The sequence below is a fragment of the Pleurodeles waltl genome, chromosome 3_1 (assembly GCF_031143425.1).
Source record: "Pleurodeles waltl isolate 20211129_DDA chromosome 3_1, aPleWal1.hap1.20221129, whole genome shotgun sequence".
In the NCBI taxonomy this organism is placed as follows: domain Eukaryota; kingdom Metazoa; phylum Chordata; class Amphibia; order Caudata; family Salamandridae; genus Pleurodeles; species Pleurodeles waltl.
The window spans coordinates 351,542,158-351,563,925 of record NC_090440.1 but is presented as its reverse complement, the minus strand read 5'-3'; the positions used below and the strand labels follow the sequence as shown (position 1 = coordinate 351,563,925).

The 21,768-nt window shown below is 44.1% G+C and overlaps 1 protein-coding gene across 2 annotated transcripts in view; it reads left to right on the top strand.

Annotated features, from left to right (window-relative positions):
* SECISBP2L (SECIS binding protein 2 like) overlaps positions 1-21,768 on the top strand; it is a 435,435-nt gene that overhangs the window by 319,490 nt on the left and 94,177 nt on the right. For both annotated transcript variants that reach the window (XM_069222506.1, XM_069222505.1), the window contains exons 15-16: positions 8,504-8,724; positions 17,976-18,130. In XM_069222506.1, the coding sequence (XP_069078607.1) occupies positions 8,504-8,724; positions 17,976-18,130 (376 nt within the window). The remainder of the gene's footprint in view (positions 1-8,503; positions 8,725-17,975; positions 18,131-21,768) is intronic.

The following is a 21,768-nucleotide window of genomic DNA, read 5'->3' as shown; positions in this document are numbered from 1 at the left end:
CCAAATAACTTCTAAATTACTAATAGGTTTTAAATAAGCATTTTACACCTAAACAGTCTTTCTGCGTGCACAGTGTGATGAAAATTGAGGCTGATAAGCAGCACATCTGATTATCCTAAACATTTCCACCAGACACATAATCAGTGTAGGAAAGTACTCTCTCTTTGGCATGGTTACCCCAACTTTTTACCCGCTGTCAGTGTGTTTTGATTGTTTTCACTGGGGTCCTGCTAACCAGGGCCCCAGTGACTTGCTCTCTCCCTCTAAATTTGGTTGCTTACAACTCCCCACAATTGGCATACTGGTGCCCCCATATAAGTCTCTAATATACGGTTCCTAGGTAACCAGGGCATTGGGGCACCAGAGGTTCCCCATTGGCTGCAGCAAGTATTGTGCCACCCATGGGAGCCCATGCAAAATGTGTCTACAGACCTGCCATTGCAGCCTTCGTGAAAAGCTGCATACACCCTTTCACTACAGGTCACTGTCCCAGGTCACTATAAGTCACCCCTGTGGCAGGCCCTCCTAGCCCATAGTGCAGGGTGTAGGTATCTGTGTGTAAGGGCACCCTAGCATGAACTGAGGTGCCCCTACGAACTCCAGCTCTATTACTCTGGACTTCGTAAGTGCAGAGAAGCCATTTTACCTGTGTCCTGGACAGAGGCTCTGTCCAGCTAGATAGTGGTAACTCCGAACCTAGGCATGTCTGCTATCATACATTTCGGAATCATACCCCAATACTGTTGCCCATATTAGTTGTATGTTTCCATGCAATCTGGGAGCTCCTTAGAGGACCCCCAACATTGCTCCTGCTAGTCTTCCATGCAGTCCGCACTGCTGCCACCCCTCAGACAGATTTCTGCCCTCCTCCTGCTTGACCAGCTCAAACAGAGAAAGGCGGAACAAAGGATTTCCTGTGCGAGAGGGGCGATAACACCCTTTACTTTGGAAATAGGTGTCACATGGCTTGGGAGGGGTAGCCTCCCCAAGCCACTGGTGTGCTTTGATGGGCTCATGTGGTGTCCTCCTTGTATGAACCAGTTTGCATGAGTCCAGGGACCCCGAGCCCAGGCTTTTGCCCAAAACTGGACAATAGAAAGAGGAGTAACCACTCCCTGTCCATCACCACCCTAGTGGTGGTGGCTAGAGCTCCTCTAGGTGGCTACTTGTTTCTGCCATCTTGAGTCAGAGTTGAGCAGAGGCTCTTGGGAGCATCTTGGGAGCATCTGAGTGGCCAGGACAGCCCCCTCCTGATACATTGTCACCATGCTAGGTGATCAATCCCCCTTACTGGGCTATTTAGGGTCCCCCTCTCAGGTGGGTCCTCTGATTCGACGTGCAAGGATCCAGCAGGACTCCTCTGCATTGTTTACTTCATCTTCTGGCCACTGGGACTGCAACTGGAGTCTCCAGGAACCAACAACTGCAACTACAGCAGCAACTCCGCTCTGCAACATTGTTTCTCTGTCTCCTTCCAGCACCTGCAACATTTCCCCAGATGAGCATCCTCAGTGGGTGACAAGTCTTCAGCCTGCACAAAAAGTAAGAAGGAATCTCCCTTGGAGTGAAGGAGTCCCTTCCATCCATCTGCAGGCACCAACTGCAACAACGACCGGCTACGTGGATCCTCGCTCCTCCGGAACTGCGTGGATCCTGCATCACAGGTGATGGTCTGGAGTTGTCCCCTTGGTCCTCTCTGCCAGCTCTCCAACTTGGGAGACAGTAAGCCCTTGCCTCTCCTTGTAGGACAGTACCTGTGTGTACCTCGACTCTTGCATCTACCAAGGCTTGTGTGTTCCTCCTCCAAGGGATTTTCATGCTCCGTGTAGCTCCGGCCCCCAGCACTCTATCCTGCAAAGCACAGTCTCCTGTCTGCTGGTCCAGCGAAATTGGACTCCTCTCCAGGTGTGCTACGTAGGCCTCACTGTAACTCCTGTGCCTGCAGCTGGTGGGTCGCCTGTGGGGGCTGCCTCCTCTTCTTGTGACTCTCCCAGCTGCTGAGGGTCACCTCGGACTCCCCTCCTTGGGTTGAGTCCCCTGGACCTTGCTGGTCCTCCTTAGCCTTGCAAAACCTTCAACTCTTGCATTTGCCAAGGCGTGTTGGTGGTTTTCCAGCACCACTGACCGACTACATCGCAACCACCAATGTGGAACCTCACTTCTGGAACTCCACTTCTGATCCTGTGCTGCACTGCTGACTTTCTTCATCCACTATCGACCTAGTTCTGCATTCACAGAAGGGTGGATACTGGCTCCTGCCACAGCCGGGCCCTACAACTCGAACTGGACTTGGTCCCCTTCTTTTGCAGGTCCTCTTCTATCAGGATCCATCCATGGTTCTTCCAGTCTTGTCTGGATCTTGCACAGTCCTTTTCCAAAGGTCTCCTGTGGATTTGGAGAACAATCAGGTACTTACCTCTTCTTTCCTGGTCTTGGGGGGGGGGGGGGGGGGTGGGGGGGACGCTGCCTTTCACATTCCACTTAGTATATGGTTTGGTCTCCCTCACTATTTACTATTGTTTTTACTATTTGCTATTGCTTTCTATGCTCATCTCTGAATTGTAATGTGTACATAATAGTGTGTTTACGCACCTCCTATTGGAGTATTGCCTATTCAGTATTTTAGTATTTGTGTTACTATAATAAAGTACCTTTATTTATTTTTATCACTGTGTGATTCTTACCTGTGTGTAAGTGCTGTGTGACAGTAGTGTATTGCATAAACTTTGCATGTCTCCTAGATGAGTCTTGGCTGCTCATCCACAGCCCTGGCTTCATATACCCTGCCTACACTTCACTAATAGGGGACACCTGGACCTGGTAAAGGGTGATAACACTGTAGGTGCTCACCATACACCAGGACCGCTTCCTACAATGGCAGTGGAGGATAGAATGGCTAGCATTTGTACAGCAGTCTGTCATTTTTACTGCTCTGTTCTTAGTTTTCTACTGCACATGATACTCCTATGAATCATCAGTGTGTAAGTACAAGTATTAATTGTAAACAAAAATGGTATACTGGTATAAATTAATCTCTGAAGTGACCCGAGTTTCCAGACAAAAACATAGTTTTACAAAGAAATACATAGATTTTGGTAAAAATGAAGCATCTCTGTTATTGTGGAAGTATTCAGATTGCCATTCGTTTTCAGGAGTATTTAATAAGTGTTTGAGTTATATTACTTTTGAGAAGACATTTCTTCCTGCAAAACATTTTTTATAGGGGCTTCTAACTGCATATTCCTCAGCTTGTGAATTTCTTTGGGCATCACACTGGATACGTAAACCTTCCTAGCAATTCCGCTGTCTGTCAGTAGATGGCACTATGTGGCTCCATGCCTGATCCTTCACGCCCCAAATGTGACATTGGGGTTCTTTCGTGAATGCACCACCTCAACAGTGATGTCAGTTCCTTTCTTTCCATGCCTGCTGGTGTTGATCCAGAGCTACTTTATTCCTATAATTCCCAACAGATTATGGCTTCAGTTCTTCAGTGTGCAGACATCACTCCCTAAAACAGGATTTAAGCCATGTTGTGACTGTCACTGACGTATGTCTGAGCCGGACCCATCGCTTCTGTTTGTGGTGCCTGAACTCCACACACGACTGCATCATAAATGAACAAAAAGGCTGGCCGCAAGGCCAAAATAGCCCTTGCTGAACTCCAGAGGTTGGAAAAACACTCCTGGTCAAACTTGATGGATTGATTTGCTACTGTCTCTGATGAGCATCGAGGTCACGGTGCTCAGGTAGGTCAAGGAAATCCCACCAATGGGTGTCCTTCACCCTGCCACTCTGAATCACGCAATGCCTTTGCACCTCTAGGCCATGGAGATGGTCCCACCCCGGGAGAACCGATCCCAGCGCTAGACTTTCTTCGGTCTGAACCTGAACGGAAAGCATTGCCACAGTAGCTCTAACTGCTGAAGGAGGCCATGCGCCACATCTTTGTTACCATACTGGATCCCTCTGGAGCACCTTCAGGCCACATGGTTCCAAGCTGGCCTCTTGTTTGTCTACCGTCCAGGGATTTGTCTTCCTAAACATCACCCCTCGATCTCACCTTGAGGCAGTCTTTGTCCCCAACATCGCTTCTGGCAAACTAACCTCCGAAGCAATCCAAGACCTCACTCTAGGTGCCAGACACAACCCTGACCAATACCACCGGCATAACTTTTCACTACTGGTCACTGCACCAGGTCACTGTAAGTCACCCCTGTGTTAGACCCGCCTAGCCCAGAGGGCAGGTTACAGGTTCCTGTGTGTGAGAGCACACTTGCATCACTACCTGTGGTCCGGATACATAATGGTAACTCCGAACCTAGGCATGTTTGGTGTCAGACATGTCGGAATCATACTCCAGTACTAATGCCATTATTGGTGGCATGATTCCATGCACTCTGGGGGCTCCTTAGAGGACCCCACCCCAGTATTGCTCTTACCAGTCTTTCAGGGTTAGCGGGCAGCCTGCTCTACCCTCCTGCTGCTTGACCAGCTCCCCTATCCATCACCACCCAGGGGGGGTGTCCAGAGCTCCTCTACGTGGCCACTTGGCTCTGCCGTCTTGGAACCAAGATGCACAGAGGCCCCTGGGAGCAACACCGTGCAAAGTGACCAAGTCCCCTGTTAAGGCTATTTAGGGACTCCCCTGCGGGTGGGTCCCCAGATTCGGCGTGCAAGACTCCATCAGGACTCCTTTGCATCAACCTTTTATGCTCCTGGGCACCGGAACGGCAACTGGACACTTCAGGAACTGATAAGACTGCTACTGTCGATGACCTCGCCTTGCAACATTGTTTCCCCAGCTCCTTCCAGCAACTGCAACATTTCCACAGCTGTGCATCCTCTGGGGTCGGCAAGAAATTTCCCTTGAAGGGAAGGAGTTACTCCCCTGCATCTGCAGGCACCTAAAGAAAAGATGTCTGGCTGCGTGGGTTTGCCCGCCTCTGAAACTGCGTGGATCCTGTAACACGGGTGATGGTCTGGAGTGGTCCCCTTGGTCCTCTCTGCCCTCTGTCCACTTTTGGAGACTGTGACCCCCTTTCCTCTCCTTGCAGGACAGTACCCCTGTGCACTGCGACTCTTGCAGCAACCAAGTATTGTTTATTCCTGCTCCATGGGATCTTCAGGCTCCAAGTAGCCCGGGCCTCCAGCACTTCATACTTGCAAGGAGAGTCTCTCCTCTCCTCTGCTCCCCCATCAACGTGGGACTCCTCTCCGGGCGTGCTGATTGGGCCTCACTGCCGCTTACTCTGCCTGCTGCCAGTGGGTTGCCTGTGGGGGCTGCGATTGCTTCTGCTGGCTCTCCCAACTGCTGAGGGTCAGCCCAGACTCGCCTCCAAGGGTCAAGTCCTCCTGGACCTTGCTGGTCCTCTTCAGCTCTGCAAGTGTTCTTTTGCTCCAACTTCTATTTGCCCAGGCTTGTTGGGGTACTCCTGATCACTGACCGACTGCGACCCGGCGACCGATGTGGGACATCATCTGCACGACCCCACGGACTTCTCTGCAGCTACTCGACTTCACAGCTGATCTTCATCTTCCCTCGTCAACCCAGATCTTCATCCACAGAAAAGTTGGTAGTAGCTCCTGCCCCGTCTGGACACTCCATCGTGGACTGGACTCTGTCCTCCTCTTTTGCAGGTTCTCTTCTTCCAGAATCTACCCTTGCGTTTCTCTGGTCTGGTCCTGTTCTCGTAAAGTTCCTTTTCTAAGTCTTCTTGTTAGCCCTTGGGAAGACCAGGTACTTAATGCTGCTCTCCTCGTCGCTGGGGGTCACTTGGGTACTCACCTATTGGGGTCCCAAGTTCTTCCCGCTCCCTTCTAACTACTCCATATCCTTGGGGGGGGACTTCACTTTGCATTCCACTATTTTAGTATATGGTTTGGCCCTTCCCTAAGTCCCTACCTATTTTCTATAGTTTCTTACCAGTGCTTCTTGTTTCTTCTGCTAATTCGAGAGAGGAAAAAAAAATAATATATATATATATTTGAATAAATAGTACTTATCTCCAGTGGACTGCCTATAAAATTAATCTGGTTCAGTTAATCTGGTTCAGTGTCACTATAATAAAGTCTTTTTATTTTTGCAGCACTGTGTGGTTCTTTTCAGGTGTGATTGCTATGTGACTGTTGTGGGATTGCAAGTGCTTTACACTCCTCCTAGATAAGTCTTGGCTGCTCATCCACAGCTACCTCTAGAGAGGACTTCACTTTGCATTCCACTATTTTAGTATATGGTTTGGCCCTTCCCTAAGTCCCTACCTATTTTCTATAGTTTCTTACCAGTGCTTCTTGTTTCTTCTGCTAATTCGAGAGAGGAAAAAAAATAATATATATATATATTTGAATAAATAGTACTTATCTCCAGTGGACTGCCTATAAAATTAATCTGGTTCAGTTAATCTGGTTCAGTGTCACTATAATAAAGTCTTTTTATTTTTGCAGCACTGTGTGGTTCTTTTCAGGTGTGATTGCTATGTGACTGTTGTGGGAGTGCAAGTGCTTTACACTCCTCCTAGATAAGTCTTGGCTGCTCATCCACAGCTACCTCTAGAGAGCCCTGGCTTCCTAGACACTGTCTTTGTTCACTAATAGGGGTTGCCTGGACCTGGTATAAGGTAGCAACACCATAGGTGTTCACTGCACACCTGGCCAGCTTCCTACACTCAGGTCCTTGCAAAATCTAATCCTAAAAAGACATTTTTTTATTAAATCTGATCTGGACACTGACTGGCAGGGTAGGGCTGTCGGCACCAGTGTGGTGCTTGGGCACCATGCCTGGATTCCCTCCATGGGCTTTTTGACTGGCGTCCAACAGTCTGTTATAGACATGCTCTTTGACAGCTGTTAGGAATGAAGCCTTAATCTGCCCTTGTAGGATAAAGAGAGTAAGGCCTGCTCTCTGCGCTTCCATCTGTCAGCTCACAAATACCCCCAACAGCAGCGCCCATTTGTAGGCTTTGGCTTGTGGCTGCCAGCAGAGACATAGACAATACCTCCCTCAGCAGCAGCATTCCTCAAACTCTGTTCAAGGTTGAGGCCAGGGATCGGGTCAGACAGTGTCCAAGGGCAAGGAGCTAACCAACCCTCTTCTCTCCCCCCCCCCCCCCCCCCACACACACACACATTCCCCCTCCCCAACTGCTGCAAAGCAGCTTTAATTTTGCCTTAATTGAGCACATGCTGCAGGTAGATCGCATCACATTCTGCCTCCCTGGCTGGAGCAGCATCACCACGTCAGATCAGTAGGAGCTTCTGACCTTTATAAAGTGGCTACTCCCTACTTTTTCTGCACTAACCCAGGACTTACAACCTGTAGTTAACACAGCACCAAGGATACCTATTTGTACCAAGAGGCTTTGCTCCCCTTGAAGTGGCTGGATTTGCAGGGCATCTTCCTGACTGCCCAGCACCTGGTGAGATCTTTAAGTGTCAGGGAGACTTATTCAGCTGGCAGTGCCTAACAAATCACAAATATCCTGATGGGAATGAAACACGTTTTTCCGCCAACACCCTCTGTGATGCTTCAGTGGGAGCCTATTTTGGTTCACAGTTGACTATTGTACACTCAATTCAAACCTATGCACAGTTGTAAGTGTTTTTGACCATCACGGCCGTGTTTCTTGTCACAATAACTTGTACCAGGTAAGTAAGAGAACTGCAAGCTTTGTATGCCCTACAGCCATACACTTCTTTTTTCCCCCAAACAAACTGGTCCTGTAGACAAAAGTGTCATTCCTGCCAAAGGTAGTCTTATTCCATATTGGGCAATCCATCACCTCGTCTATTTTTTTATATTCCACTAAACCCCTTTAAGTAAGAGAAGCCCCTTAACTGACTTTACCCCAAAGAGGGCCCTACAGCGATCAGACCAGAGATTACTTTGAGGATGACTTTCATTGGTTTCTCTGGAGCAAAAAATGGAAAACTGGTGCAAAGGAGAACTAGCTCTAAGTGGGCTGTGTACTGCATCAAGATCTGTCATCAACTAGCCAAAAAACAGTCCCTAAAAGGCTTGCATGCTCATTCTGTCAGAACAAAGGCTGCTACCATTGCGCCGGGGCGTGGTGTGCCAGTCATCGGCACTTGACAGGTTGCTACATGGGCATCCTTTCAAATTTTCACCAGGCATTATCCATATACAGCCTACCAAGATGCAAGAGAATTTATTCAAAAGTTTCTGGATTCAGTATGATGCTGGGGGAAATTCACAAGGTGAGGAGTCTGCAGTTTGTCTCTACCAGAAAAGATGTTACAGAAGGTAAGTAACCTCTTCTTTTTGGTTTTTTATTTAAACTGCAATGTGGTGCTATAACATAAGACATTTTTCATTGACCCAATGAAAGTAATACATATGCACTGTATACGGCCTCCTGATGTTGCTTATTTGTAGTAATTACATCATTCTTTCAAATAATGATGAATTTAGCTATCCAAAAGATTTATATTTAATTTTTTCTTAAAAGTTAAATTGAATGCAATATTGTTTGTTTGTTCGTTATAGGTACTGTAATCAGGTTCTAAGTAAAGAAATTGATGAATGCGTGACTTTACTCCTGCAAGAGCTTGTCAGTTTTCAAGAGCGTGTTTATCAAAAGGACCCCACAAGAGCTAAATCAAAGCGACGGCTAGTTATGGGATTACGAGAAGTTACTAAGCACATGAAGTTGAGCAAGATAAAGTGTGTTATCATTTCACCAAACTGTGAAAAGATCCAGTCAAAAGGTATGGGTGTGCACTCTTTTGAATTTCATGCCACAGTAGTGCTTTTGATGCAGTATTTCTTTTTGACTACTTATATTAAAACATTCTTTTGTTAGTCCTAAAATGAATCTTCAGAAATAGTTCCCTTCTGACACATTAGTATTATGTGTCCTATTTAAAAGTATATGCCTGGAAATGTCCCGCTTGTTGGAGCCTTTGTTTATTGTGGGCACCCGGAATTGGATTTTCTCATTTGCTCTAGGTGCGTTAGCTGCTGTATTGTGCATCATAGAACTACATGTAGCCCTCCAAATTGTCTTCTGTCTTTCTTCATCCATCTACTAGAAAGGGCAGGTTCTAGAGCTGATGTGTGAATACTTCATGACCATGCTGATAATTAAAAGCAGCTAACAGCCGCATTAGTCCATTTCATCTGAAAGTAAATTTTGGCGACCATGAGAGCAGCTCTTCTGTTCTTTTCAAGTGAGGGGGGAATGGTTTCTTGATCCCAACCTGGTGCTACCTTTGAAATATCAAATTAGATGCTCAATTGTTTTAGAGATTTAATGACAATTTTGCAAGCAGCATGTGAACCATGAGTGAACATGCCTCTCACAAAAAGTAGTAAAGTCAAAGCAGTAAAGGCACATGGAGGGAAACCTTTTTTCCCAGGCCTTTTCTAAGTATGGCATTGTTTTGTAGGGTGTGCCCACATGCTCAGGGAACACTTTTCTTATGTTTATGTTTAATAAAAGTGTATCCCCCTCTTCATATGAGCAGGCTAGAACTGTGTTACACCAGACTTGTTACTGGAAGGAAGCGTTTAAGCCTTTATACAAAAGCACATGACATCAAAGACATAAAAAAACACAAATTCTTCTTCAGTGGATGTACGAAGCAAGGATATAGGGAAGCTGAAAGTCTGCAGGTTCCCCCAGGACAAATGGGATTCATAATTCTAACTTGCATCAATGAGTGTTGTGGTCATGGTTGTTTGAAAGGATTACTGTTTGTTGAGTTCCTTAATCTTGAGGCTTTCGTTGTGAGGCAAAGTTCATGTACTTTTTGTGATCTAGAAACCATTTAATGTAGTTTTGTGACCAAAAACACCCTTTCATAATTCACAAAAATGTTTTCAGACTTGTATAAGGAGTTTTGTAATTACTCCTGAATTGCGAAGAGGAAGGGGCAAAGGAACCTAGTACTAGTCCTTACCATCAGTTGCAGACGCAAATTTATGAAAAGTTGCCTCCTTTCAAATTGTAGCGGTAGCTGATCTGCAAAAACAGGCAGTCACTGTGGGACTGTTTTCCTTTTGGAAATCATGTTGAATGGCCCCAAGGGGCGCAGTTTTATTACTCTTTCTTCCTGAATGTGATTTTATTAAAGCTGCACCTGCCTTTTTAAAGGGTATGGGCTCCTTTTTAAAGACGTGTTTCCTGATTTGGAAAGCAAATGCAGGATTGGTGGTCTCACAAGCCACCATTCCTAATTTCACTGCGATTCATAGAGACTCGTGAAATGCGCCTGACTAACATGTTCATTGAACGGGTCATTGTGTGATCCCAGGTGAATGGGCAATTTGAAATGCAACAGATTAGTTAATGTGTTGCACCCAGACTGCATCCTGATCTGCAAACCCATTTGTTGTGCAATTTTGCACACCTCTGGTTTGAGAACAAGAATAGCACATCAGCCCCCAAATACTCAGGCAAGTCCAACAGTCTCATATCCTACCTCTCCAGAGAAGGAATTGCACCATACAGGGCCTGCAAGAACTGGTATTTGCCAAATGATTATCTCTCAGAACCCTAGAGCAGTGGTTCCCAACTTTTTGATTTCTGTGGACCCCCACTTTAACATTAATGGAACCCAGGGACCCCCACTGAATCATCATGGGAATCCGGGGACCCCCGCCTGAGTCATTACTGGGAGCTGGGGACCTAATTTGTCAATATTTGTCAATATTTTGTAATTTTCCAGGCTCTCGCTGACCCCCTGAGAAGGCTTTGCAGACCCCCAGGTGTCCCCGGACCACAGGTTGGGAACCACTGCCCTAGAGCACAGTCTGATCTCTTCTAGTAGCAAATCCATGTATTTTGAAATTTGTACTTCGCTTGGGCATGTGAAGAGCAAAGAAGGGCTTGAAATGAAATAGACCTAGACCTAGAATAAGGTACGTACCCTAATTCTCTTTGGTGGCAGGAAGGTAACATTTGTATCTGTTAAGAAAATACAATTCAGAAAATTTCAGGTTGCAATAATTCTGGGCAAGTAGGGTGTAGTAAGCTATTTGTGAGCACTTCAAGGTTACCGAAGTAGCTTGTGACTTGGGCTTTGCATTTCTCCATCTTCTAATTAAATCTGCCTGCGCAATAAGGGTAAATGAGTTGGTTAATTGGATGAATTCTTTGTTTAATCTTATGTGTTTTCAACTTGGGAACCTGCTATAATCACTTCACCCAAAAAGGCAAGAAAAAATAAGTAAAAGCTTCAATGGGAACTTTGGAAAGAAGAATGACTTGCCTTGATTCAAGAATTCAACATTATTAGACTCAAATTATGTATTATGGCCTTTAATAGCTAAATTTTCCCCTCTCATTATGCAACTGCAAAAGAACATTCACTCTTACCATATGTCAACCCATTCTCCATACTGTTGGTTACTGCTTGCTACTCCACAGAAAACATGAAATGTTAATCCGCTACTAGCACCTGATAGTAATCTTGTGCCACAGGAATATCACGTGTTTGAAGATGGCCTCTTGAAATGCCTTGCTGAATGTAAGTCCGCTCCACTAAAAGAGCTACTCCTTAGCCATGTTTCATACAGGACGTTGACTCCTTTTATCCTGCTGATACCACTGACAGCAAGAAGCTATTACTGATGGGAAAGGCCTGTGAGACTTATGCCACTGGAAAGTGTCTTCTGAGGCTTTGAAACAGAAAGAAGGAATGTACAATTCTTCCAGGCATTGAGTGATATCAAATCTCTGCGAGAACTAAGACAAAAGCCGTAGGATTCCACACCAGGATATGCCACTGTCCTTATGTATTTAGAAATCATTGTCATAGTGCCTTATACACTAGGCACAAGTGGCCTTGATGATTTCTAAGGGCAAATATGCAAAATCAACAGATTTGTTAAATTGTTTAGTAATGTTCTGGTTGACTGTGGCTACATAGGTGTTGTGAACTACTGAAAAATGCATGTTGCTTCAGTCTCAGAGTGTACTTTGTTAATTTGCCATTACATCATTCAAAAGACAATGTTAATGTGAAAAAAAACACAGGCAGAATACCTTTACTGATTACAAAACAAGCCACAGAAATGAGGAACTGTTCAATACATTACTCACCAATGCTTGATGTCCATAGCTGTGCTCTTAATTTCATTGTTTTCTTTACAGCTTCTTCTATGTGTTATTCTTAATTTGTTTTATAGAAACTGTATGAAATTAATCTTTCTCAAGTATATAATCTGGAGAGGAGTCCATCATGACCACTGAAGCATTTGCATGCAAAGCTTTCCTGTTTTAGTTATCTATATGATTACTTACATTATATACGTTCTGCCTCATTTAGAGTTTGGCTGGTGCAAAACATACCCCCCAAAAAAAGTGGCAGAAGTCCCATTTACCATATTAAGAGCACATTGATATCATGCCACTTCAAATCCAAAGGAAGTAATATCCACTTTTTTTTTTTTTTTTTAAATGATATCCCATTTTGAATTCCGCCCATTGTCTTGTAGCTAAATGAGACACAGTTCAAATCAAGTCTAAAGAGATTTTTATTGTGTATCATAAACTAACTTTAGCAAATGTTTTGAAATTAAAATCTTTTAGGACAATATTTTGTTTTGCTAATAAACTGAATTAACGAGAGATACAAATATTTTGATATTGACCTGTTTTGAATATACTGTGTCCCATCACGGTCTTCCTACTTCATGGAACTTTAATTACTCCAGTATTGGAACTTTCATAGATTCACATGCTTGAATCATTCCCCGTCGTTGAGATGGGAGCCCCCGGTATAATTTACATAAGCAGTGTTAAGATAAATTGAAGAGGCCTAGGGCCTTTCTTTGTTAATATAACAGTCTATCAGAGTCATTTTGTGAAAAGGACCAAACTTGAGCATCCACCAATCAGGCGACAGCACCCTCTAGAATCCTCCTGAGAGAAGCTCCAGCACCTCAGATTTTCTACCGCACGTCGTGCTAGGGAGTCTCCTCAGAGCTCTGCTCTTTCTTCAGACCTTTTCAACAACATTTTCTCTCAGAGAAACTTATCTAACTTGATTTGTCAGCTATTTTCCAACTATGTCTGACAAGGAGAAGAGGGGTCTTTTCAGAGACTGCAAGACTTGTGGAAAGAAAAGGCTTCATTCTGAAGAACCTCACCAGGACTGCATTTACTGCCTCTACCCAGACCATTCAGCCAAAGACTGTAAGATTTGTTGTACCTTTTCCTCTAAGACTTTAAAGGATAGGGAAGGCAGATTATTGATATGGCTGCAGAAACTAAAACACAGAGAAAATCCAGTTTCTGATGATTCTTCAACATCCAAAAGATCATCAAAGAGGGCGAGATCAGGCTCAAGATCTCCCTCACAACTCTCAAGGAAAGCCCACAAAAAGACTGCTTCAAGGTCTTATAAGGGCCGCAGCCTACCTTCCTCTCCTAAGAAAGCTTCCAGGAAAGAGAGGAGAGGTCATTCTAGCAGTTCAGAGAGGCACAGAAAATCTTCCTCTGTACCACCATCTGTGCCTTTTAAGAAGCCATCCTCTGTGACTGCGAAAAAAGCACCGCCAACGACGGATTCATCGTCGACGGTGTTGTCGGTGAGTACTTTTCCGATGACGACATCCAGTTCTGCGTTTCCACCGTCGACTGCTCCGTCGACGAGGACAGGTACCCTACCGTCGATGAGAACTGCAGCTACGACATCAGCGTCGACGACCGTCTACACTTCGTCGACGGCGCTGATGTCAGCCCTACCGTCGTCAACGGTAGACTCGTCGGCGAGACTTCCTTCTATTAAAATCTCCGTGCACCCAGCGTCTACGACACTGCCCACGACGAAGTCTATTTACATCACCGTCGACGAGGGAGAAACATAAAAAAAGTGTGGAAAAACTGACGCCAACACATACATCACCTAGTAAGGTGTCGTCCCTTGTTCCAGTGCACCTTTAGAGGGAGACGAAGACTCAGATGACGAGGGGCCATTTGGAGTAGCCCATAGTCCATCCCAATTAAACGTAAAGTATCAGGAAGAGGAGGAGTATGGGGAAGCCTATGACCCCCAATTGTATACAAAACAACAGCAATACCAACAGGGAGCATATATTCCATCCTCCCTATTGACTGACCTCAGAGCGATGTTGGCTGATTACAGCAGGTGCTTTCCCCCTCAAGGGGAACAACCTCCCCCATCGCCCGTCTCTGGGGTTACCACTCCACATCAGAGGCCAACTTCTTTACCTCTTGCGAATGTGGCAACTCAGAAAAGTGGAAGGATTGGAGGCCGATCCTCGTTTTACGGGAGCTAAATGCCTACTTAAAAAAGCAATTGTTCCGTATGATCAGCCTACAAGACGTCCTCCTGCGCCTCAACCAGGGAGATTTCATATCTACACTAGACCTGAAAGACGCATACTTCCACATACCCATCCACCCTGCCCACAGAAAATACCTGAGATTCACCGTAGCCGGCAGCCATTTTCAATTCCGTGTCCTTCCTTTCGGACTGAAATCAGCTCCCAGAATATTTACCAAATGTCTAGCACCAATCGCAGCCTTTATCAGTAAGAGAAAACACCAAATGTTTCCATACTTAGACGATTGGCTGATAAAGGCAAGAACCTACTCAGGAGCGCACAGATCAACAAAAAAGTGCGTTTCCTTACTAACCAACCTCAGACTCACCATCAACTGGGAGAAATCCAAGCCTCTACCAGCACGCAATATTACCTTTCTAGGGGCAAAACTGGACACACAATCCACCATAGCATGTCCCACATTAGAGAGGCAACAAAGGTTACTGACTCTAACAAGTTCCATACAGAAAAGAAGAAAGGTTACTCTCCGTCTGTTCAAGTCTCTGTTGGGCATGATGTCTTCATGCATACCTCTAGTTCCTCTATGCCGTCTAAAGATGCGCCCCTTACAGGAGCAACTGAATCGTCAATGGCTCCAGGTGTCAGGCAGTTTCGAGGATCAGATACACATAACTCCATCAATGCTCAGGGCTCTGAAATGGTGGTCTCTAAGGCACCATCTATCAATTGGCCTTTCGTTTCTAAAGCAACCGGCTCCGTGGACCATAACTATGGATGCATCCCTGGAAGTCTGGGGAGCTGTGCTACAGGATCTGTAAGTAAGTGGCAAATGGCCACTGCATCTGGCATCAATGCATATCAATTGGCTGGAGCTCAGAGCAGTGTACCTTGCCTTACAGGCGTTTCTTACCAAGATCTCAGGATTGCAAGTGGTAATAAGGACAGACAACACCACAATGATGCATTACCTCAACAAACAAGAAGGCACAAGATCTCTCACTCTCTCCAGAGAAGCCCAAACAATTTGGAATTGGGCCTCGCAGCAAGGCATCACACTATCAGCGGTACACTTGCCGGGAATAAACAACAAGACAGCAGATGCACTCAGCAGGCAGAAGTCGAGCTGCCACGAGTGGGAGCTAGACCAGTCAATAGTGGACCACATTTTTTTCCCAGTGGGGAACACCAGCAGTAGACCTGTTTGCAAACAAGCACAACGCCAAATGCCAGTTCTTCGCAAGTTGGCATCACCAGAAGGGATCCTGGGGGAATGCGTTTTCGATAGTCTGGTCAGATATCTGTGCTTACACCTTTCCTCCAATTCCGTTGATCCCACGGGTCCTCGCGCAGATGAAACAGAGCTGTGCACTCTGATATTAATAGCTCCGTATTGGCCGCATCAGCATTGGTTCGCAGAACTTCTTCTGTCAATCAAGCCTCACACTCCGCTGGAACCGTTACCCCAATTGTTAACAATGGACAAAGGGCAGGTTTGGCACCCGGATCCGAAGTCGATGCGTTTATCTGCATGGCTCCTGAGTACAGGGAGTTTGCACATTTGAATATCCCACAGGAGTGTACGGATAAGTTGTCAAAAGCCAGAGTGGATAGCACCAATAAAACGTATTATTGTAAATGGAGACGATTCTGTGTCTGGTGTTAACAGCGGAAGATTGACCCATTAGTCTCACCACTAGAGGAAATATTACCGTACCTATTGCAGCTAGCTAAAGCTGGCCTGGCACATTCTTCCATTAAAGTTCACCTCGCAGCAATAGCTGCATACAGACGTTCGGATGCTTCACCCTCACTCTACTCCTCTCGTCTGATTAAGAGATTCTTGAAGGGGCTTTTCAGAGTTTTCCCTCCTTTCAGACCACCACCTCCTTCGTGGAACCTGAATATAGTCTTAGCACAACTAATGAAACCTCAGTTTGAGCCGATCTATCGTGCTTCTCTCAAGTTCCTTTCATGGAAGGTTGCTTTATTGGTAGCTCTCACATCAGCTAGGCGAGTCAGCGAGGTGCAAGCTCTCTCCATTCAAGAGCCATTCCTACAGCTCCAACACGACAGACTGCTAATGCGCACTAACCCGCATTTTATTCCAAAGGTTCCTTCAGACTTTCACATCAATGATACTTTAGTCTTCAAATCCTTTTTTCCTCATCCATCTACTCCGGCTGAGAGGGCTTTACACTCCTTGGACATTAAAAGATGTGTTCAATTCTATTTGGACAGAACTAAATCTTTTTGACGCTCTAATCAGCTGTTCGTAGCATACAGTGCTCCTAAAAAAGGACATCCACTCTCCAATCAGAGTATCTCCAGATGGATCGCCTCAGCCATTCGCTTCAGCCATCAAGCAGCGGGCAAACCTCTGCACTCACCTGTACATGCTCACTCCACGAGGGCAGTCTCATCGTCGGTGGCGCTGTTCGCCGGAGTTTCACTACAAGACATTTGTAGGGCAGCAACATGGAGGAGCTGTCATACATTCACAAAACACTACTGCTTGGAATCTCTATCTCAAGGAGAGGTAGCAGTGGGTCAAGCGGTTCTCAGGAATCTCTTCAGGTGAAGGTGAGACATCTCTTCTTCATCCTAGAACAGGTATGCACATTGTTTATATCCCTTATATTCGCTTACACAGTTAAAAAAGAGTAAAGAGAACATTGTGACAGACAGATAAGTGGTCTTTTTTAATGATAGTATTTATATTACTTACGTGTTTTGGGATACTTTTCGCTCTGTCATTCTGGATATCTATTTGTGTATGTACATATAGATGTATGGATATATATATGTGTATGCCTTTACAGTTACATAGATTTATATACAGGAATATAATGATGTTTTATTTATCAAGATGTTTTCTATCAAATATGTTATTATAGTACAATGTGCATAGCTACTGCTCTCTACTCTGATTCAAGCATGTGAATCTATGAAAGTTCCAATACTGGAGTAAGAAAATAAGTTACTTTCCTGTAACTGTAGTTCTCCAGTATTGGAATCTTACATAGATTCACATGCGACCCACCCACCTCCCCGGACAAGCTCACTTCACCTCTCTCTCTTTTTTCCTATATTGTACGCACTTGTGCTTGGAAAATCTGAGGTGCCGGAGCTTCTCTCAGGAGGATTCTAGAGGGTGCTGTCGCCTGATTGGTGGATGCTCAAGTGTGGTCCTTTTCACAAAATGACTCTGATAGACTGTTAAATTGAAGAGGCCTAGGGCCTTTCTTAGTTAATATATCTTACTGCTTGTGTAAATTATACCGGGGGCTCCCATCTCGACGACGGGGAATGATTCAAGTATGTGAATCCATGAAAAATTCCAATACTGGAGAACTACAGTTACAGGTAAGTAACTTATTTTCTTAAAAGGTGTTAGTAGTATCCAGCTACGAGATCTCAGTGGAAGGAGGGGTAGAGCAGGCCCAGCACAATATAAACATCTGACATTCCGGTTACATACAAATGTCCGGAGCAAGTACAATTATTAATCTTACCAATATTGCAGTTCCCTTTCCGTTTACAGTTATTAGCATGGTTATTTTCACTTTATTCGTTTATCCCAGAAAAACTCTTCTAAAGTTTCTAAATTTGTCAGGGAATTTAATATATGGATTTGATATTTGAATTTAGTTTGTAGAGTTTAGTTTGTTGTAATGTATTCTTAATATGCACCTGTTCCTTTTAGGTGGCCTGGATGAGGCCCTGTACAATGTAATCGCCATGGCACGAGAGCAAGAAATCCCTTTTATCTTTGCACTTGGAAGAAAAGCACTTGGTCGATGTGTAAACAAGCTAGTCCCTGTTAGTGTGGTTGGAATCTTCAACTATTCTGGTGCTGATGTAAGTAATAATTGTGAAGTGCGAACAGTGTGAGCGAACTGTTATACCCCAGTTCCTACTCTACTGCTGAGGATGAATAATTTTAACCTAACCTCATTTTTTCTATACTAGTTAACTCTGTCAAAGTTAGGTTTATGCAAATACTTGTTACAGTTAAGCAGACATACACACCTCTAATTTCTCTTTTGCATCTTTTACATGTCTATCCACTGGCTAAGTCCCAAAACATTTGAGGTCATTTGCCAAGATCTTTATCCATAACTGTTCAGGATAATGTGTTAACATATCATTCTTTTGTCTCTGGGACTAGGGGAGGTAGGTAAGGAGCTGTCCTGGGCTGCTGTGACCCTCTACATGGACATTATAGGTTAATTTGTTCAATGGCCTATAAAGCTATGGATTATTTTCTCCAGTATGCACAGCATGCAGTGTTCTGTCTGATGAAGCATGAATTCATATTGTTAAGTATTCACTACTTGCTTTGTAAATGCTTTATCTAACATGCTTTGTCTGTTGCATAGCGTTTATGAAAAGAAATGTTTGCTTATTATGTTAGGTCACATGTTATTTTTTGAGACAACTAATTTACATTAGGGCAAGGTGAAATGTATCTATTGTTTTCTATTTTACATAGCGGGATCATCACCCAGGGGCATTAGAGTCCCTTACAAGATAAAGTGGGTACAGGGTACAATTATCGAGCCCTGGCGGTGGATGAGGGGATGCATGGCAGGGTTGGGGGAGGAGCAGAGGAGCGCGGGATGGCACTCTTTGTCAGATCTCCAGTGAGAGATTGCTGTATTGATGATCACGAGTGAGGGGAAAAAAGTGTGTAGGGTGGTAAATATAAGTGTGTTGAAAACATCTAAGGGTAACACTGTACTTTAATGACGGTCCCCTTGGCATGATTAAAATAAGTGGTGGCTGTGCTAGGAGATTATGAATTTCACAGCTCACAAAGGTGAAACAGGGTCCGGTTGAACCACGCAATGCAAGAAACATGTTCACCTTGATTCACCTTTATGAGCTGTGCGATACATAATCTCCTAGCACAGCCACTACTTACTTTAATCATGCCATGGGGACTGTCCTATTTAATTATGAAATGTTACCCTTGGACATTTTTAACCTGTTTCTTGCCCACACTTATTTCACCACCCTACACACTTTTTTTTTTTTTTCCACCTTCATCAATCTCTCATTGGAGATGTGACAAAGACACACACACACCACACCACCTCTCTATAACTCCAATTGCTGTACTGGCCCAACGAGGAGTAGCCAGATGAAGAAGCATGACACATGGAGGGTCTTTGCTTCTCATATGCCTGATCAGCCACCCTTCCGACTGATAGCCTCCTTTCATTTCTCACTCTCTCTGTCCTTGGGAACATTCCTTTTTTTTGTTGTTTTTTTTGTTTTTTTTTTGTTTTTTTGTTAATCAGTTATGAATAAGGAGCATGTGTGCTGGACCTTACAACCTTACAATTAGCCCCTGGCCCCTCTTTTTGTTCAGGCTTTGGAGATTTAGCCAAAGTGTCTTTCAAATAGGAGGTTGTTGAGTTCCTGCACCAAGCATGCATGATGGGGTCCTGTGCAGGGATGATGTGAGAGAGAGTTCCAAATTCTTTTTGCACATTCGGAACAGATCTGTTTCATACGACATTCATTGTTCGAATTTAAGAGGTTTCAGGAGAAGGAATTCAGTGTTCCTCGATCCCTGCTGGGTGGCATAGATTTTCAGTTTGTGCGGCAGGAAGAAGAAACATGAAGGGCTTTGTGAGTAAAAAAAAAACAATTGAGATCTATTTTCAGTAAGGAGCAGTTTATGAGTTAGAGGGATGACGTTGACATGTCAAAAACTTTTATGATCTCTGAAAAATCAGACCTCCGCATTCAGCACTGCTGTGAGGAAAGCTGTTGTTTTTGGTATTCTAGAAAACAGTAAGTTTCTATGATTCAATATGTCGAGGATTAGTACCCAATGTACACTGTTTACATTTTTTTCTGGAATGAACCTGCCTGATGCCCCAAAAAAGTATTGTTTGTTGTTGGCCTTCGATCTTGACCATAGCCACAGACGTCTGGTTGTTAAGCCAGGTGTGAAGGATAAAGTCAAGCTATTTGGTGTTCTCCACAAGTCAATTTACAGTTTGGGGGCTGGGTAGAATGTATGCTGGGTTTTAGTCTAGGTGTTGGAGAGCAGAAAGATTTAATTTGAGGAAGTAATCTTCAGATCGAGCTAGGTATCATTTAAGCAATCTAGAACTGTCCTTCAGTGCCCAGCTGTTATTACAATATATTAATCGGAGAGGGGTACTTGACTTTATCCAAAGTTTCAGGTCAATGAGTGAAAGAAGGCAGCAGTTGTTAGAGTTTAGGATACAGTGAGCGCTGTCAACAATTTGCAGAAGGGCAGTTCCTGTATGCCTCCAAATTGGATGATAAGGTATTAAGGAGGTTGTTTGTCTGGATATGTAGAGAATGTTGACTAGCTAGACAACTTCTTGGCAACTTATTAATTTTCCAAGTCGTTCCTAAGTTGTTAGTGGCTGGTCTGGAGTTATGAAGCTTTTGGCTGAACCAGGGTTTATTAAGCAAGTTTCTAGGATATTTCAGTCTTTCCAGGGCCACATTATCTGCAAAGGTTTCTAATGTTTGCGTAATTATTTATGCATCTGTTGATATCAGTGTGAAAGTCTTGGCTGGTCAAGTTGTGGGATGAATAAGGTTCCACGTCTTTCAGCAAGGTTTCTGTATTCTTACTATTTTCACTGTTTATCAAAGATGAATCGGTTTGTTCCTGAGCCGAATATCAAAGTGAACTGGGAAGTGAGCCGACAAGTCAACTTGTTATGCCTTCAGTTGGGGGATATAATCAATACCAGGATTATGTCTGTAACATTCATTGATCGAAATATGAATTGAGCCAGATTAAAAGTCTTAATGATGTTAAGCAAATGGCGAAAGAGTTTGGCTTTCAGGTTACACCAATGACTATTAATATCTCCCAAGTAAATGTTATTAATCAGTTATAATTGACTAAGGGAAATATTTTCTAAGAGGTTTTCAAGGACATTTTTAAAAGGGTTATAAATTCTGTAGTTTATTTGTAAAAGTAGTGTGAAGTATGATTGGGAGGAACCAGGTAGGACACAACTGTTTGATTAAAACGAGATCTGCCTCAGTTTGTAATTGCCTGTCAACTTTGAAATATGCAGATAACATTTAGTCTGAGATTAGAAGCTTTGGGGGGTAGATATTTCAAGTGCTAGACTTTGGAAGGATTGGTACTGCATGAGTTTTAGACATCCACAGCTTAGCAAGACCTTGTGAATAACCACTGCTCTATCTCCAGGTTCACCTACTTGGCCACAACAGACGATGTAGTAATGTGAAGATATAAGGAGGTCTAAAATATGGTTTGATGATTCATTGAGCCAGGTCTCAGACAAAAAAAGGAACTCCAAGTTAGAGGTCCTCGTGAAGATTTTCTTAACTTTAGTGAAAGAAAGTCTTGATTTTATTAACGACAAGGAGGTGAGTATTATGATAACTTTTCTTGATTATAGTTGAATAGCAGTCAAGATGACAACTACAGTTCCTATCATGCAGTGGGAAAACAATTACAATATAAT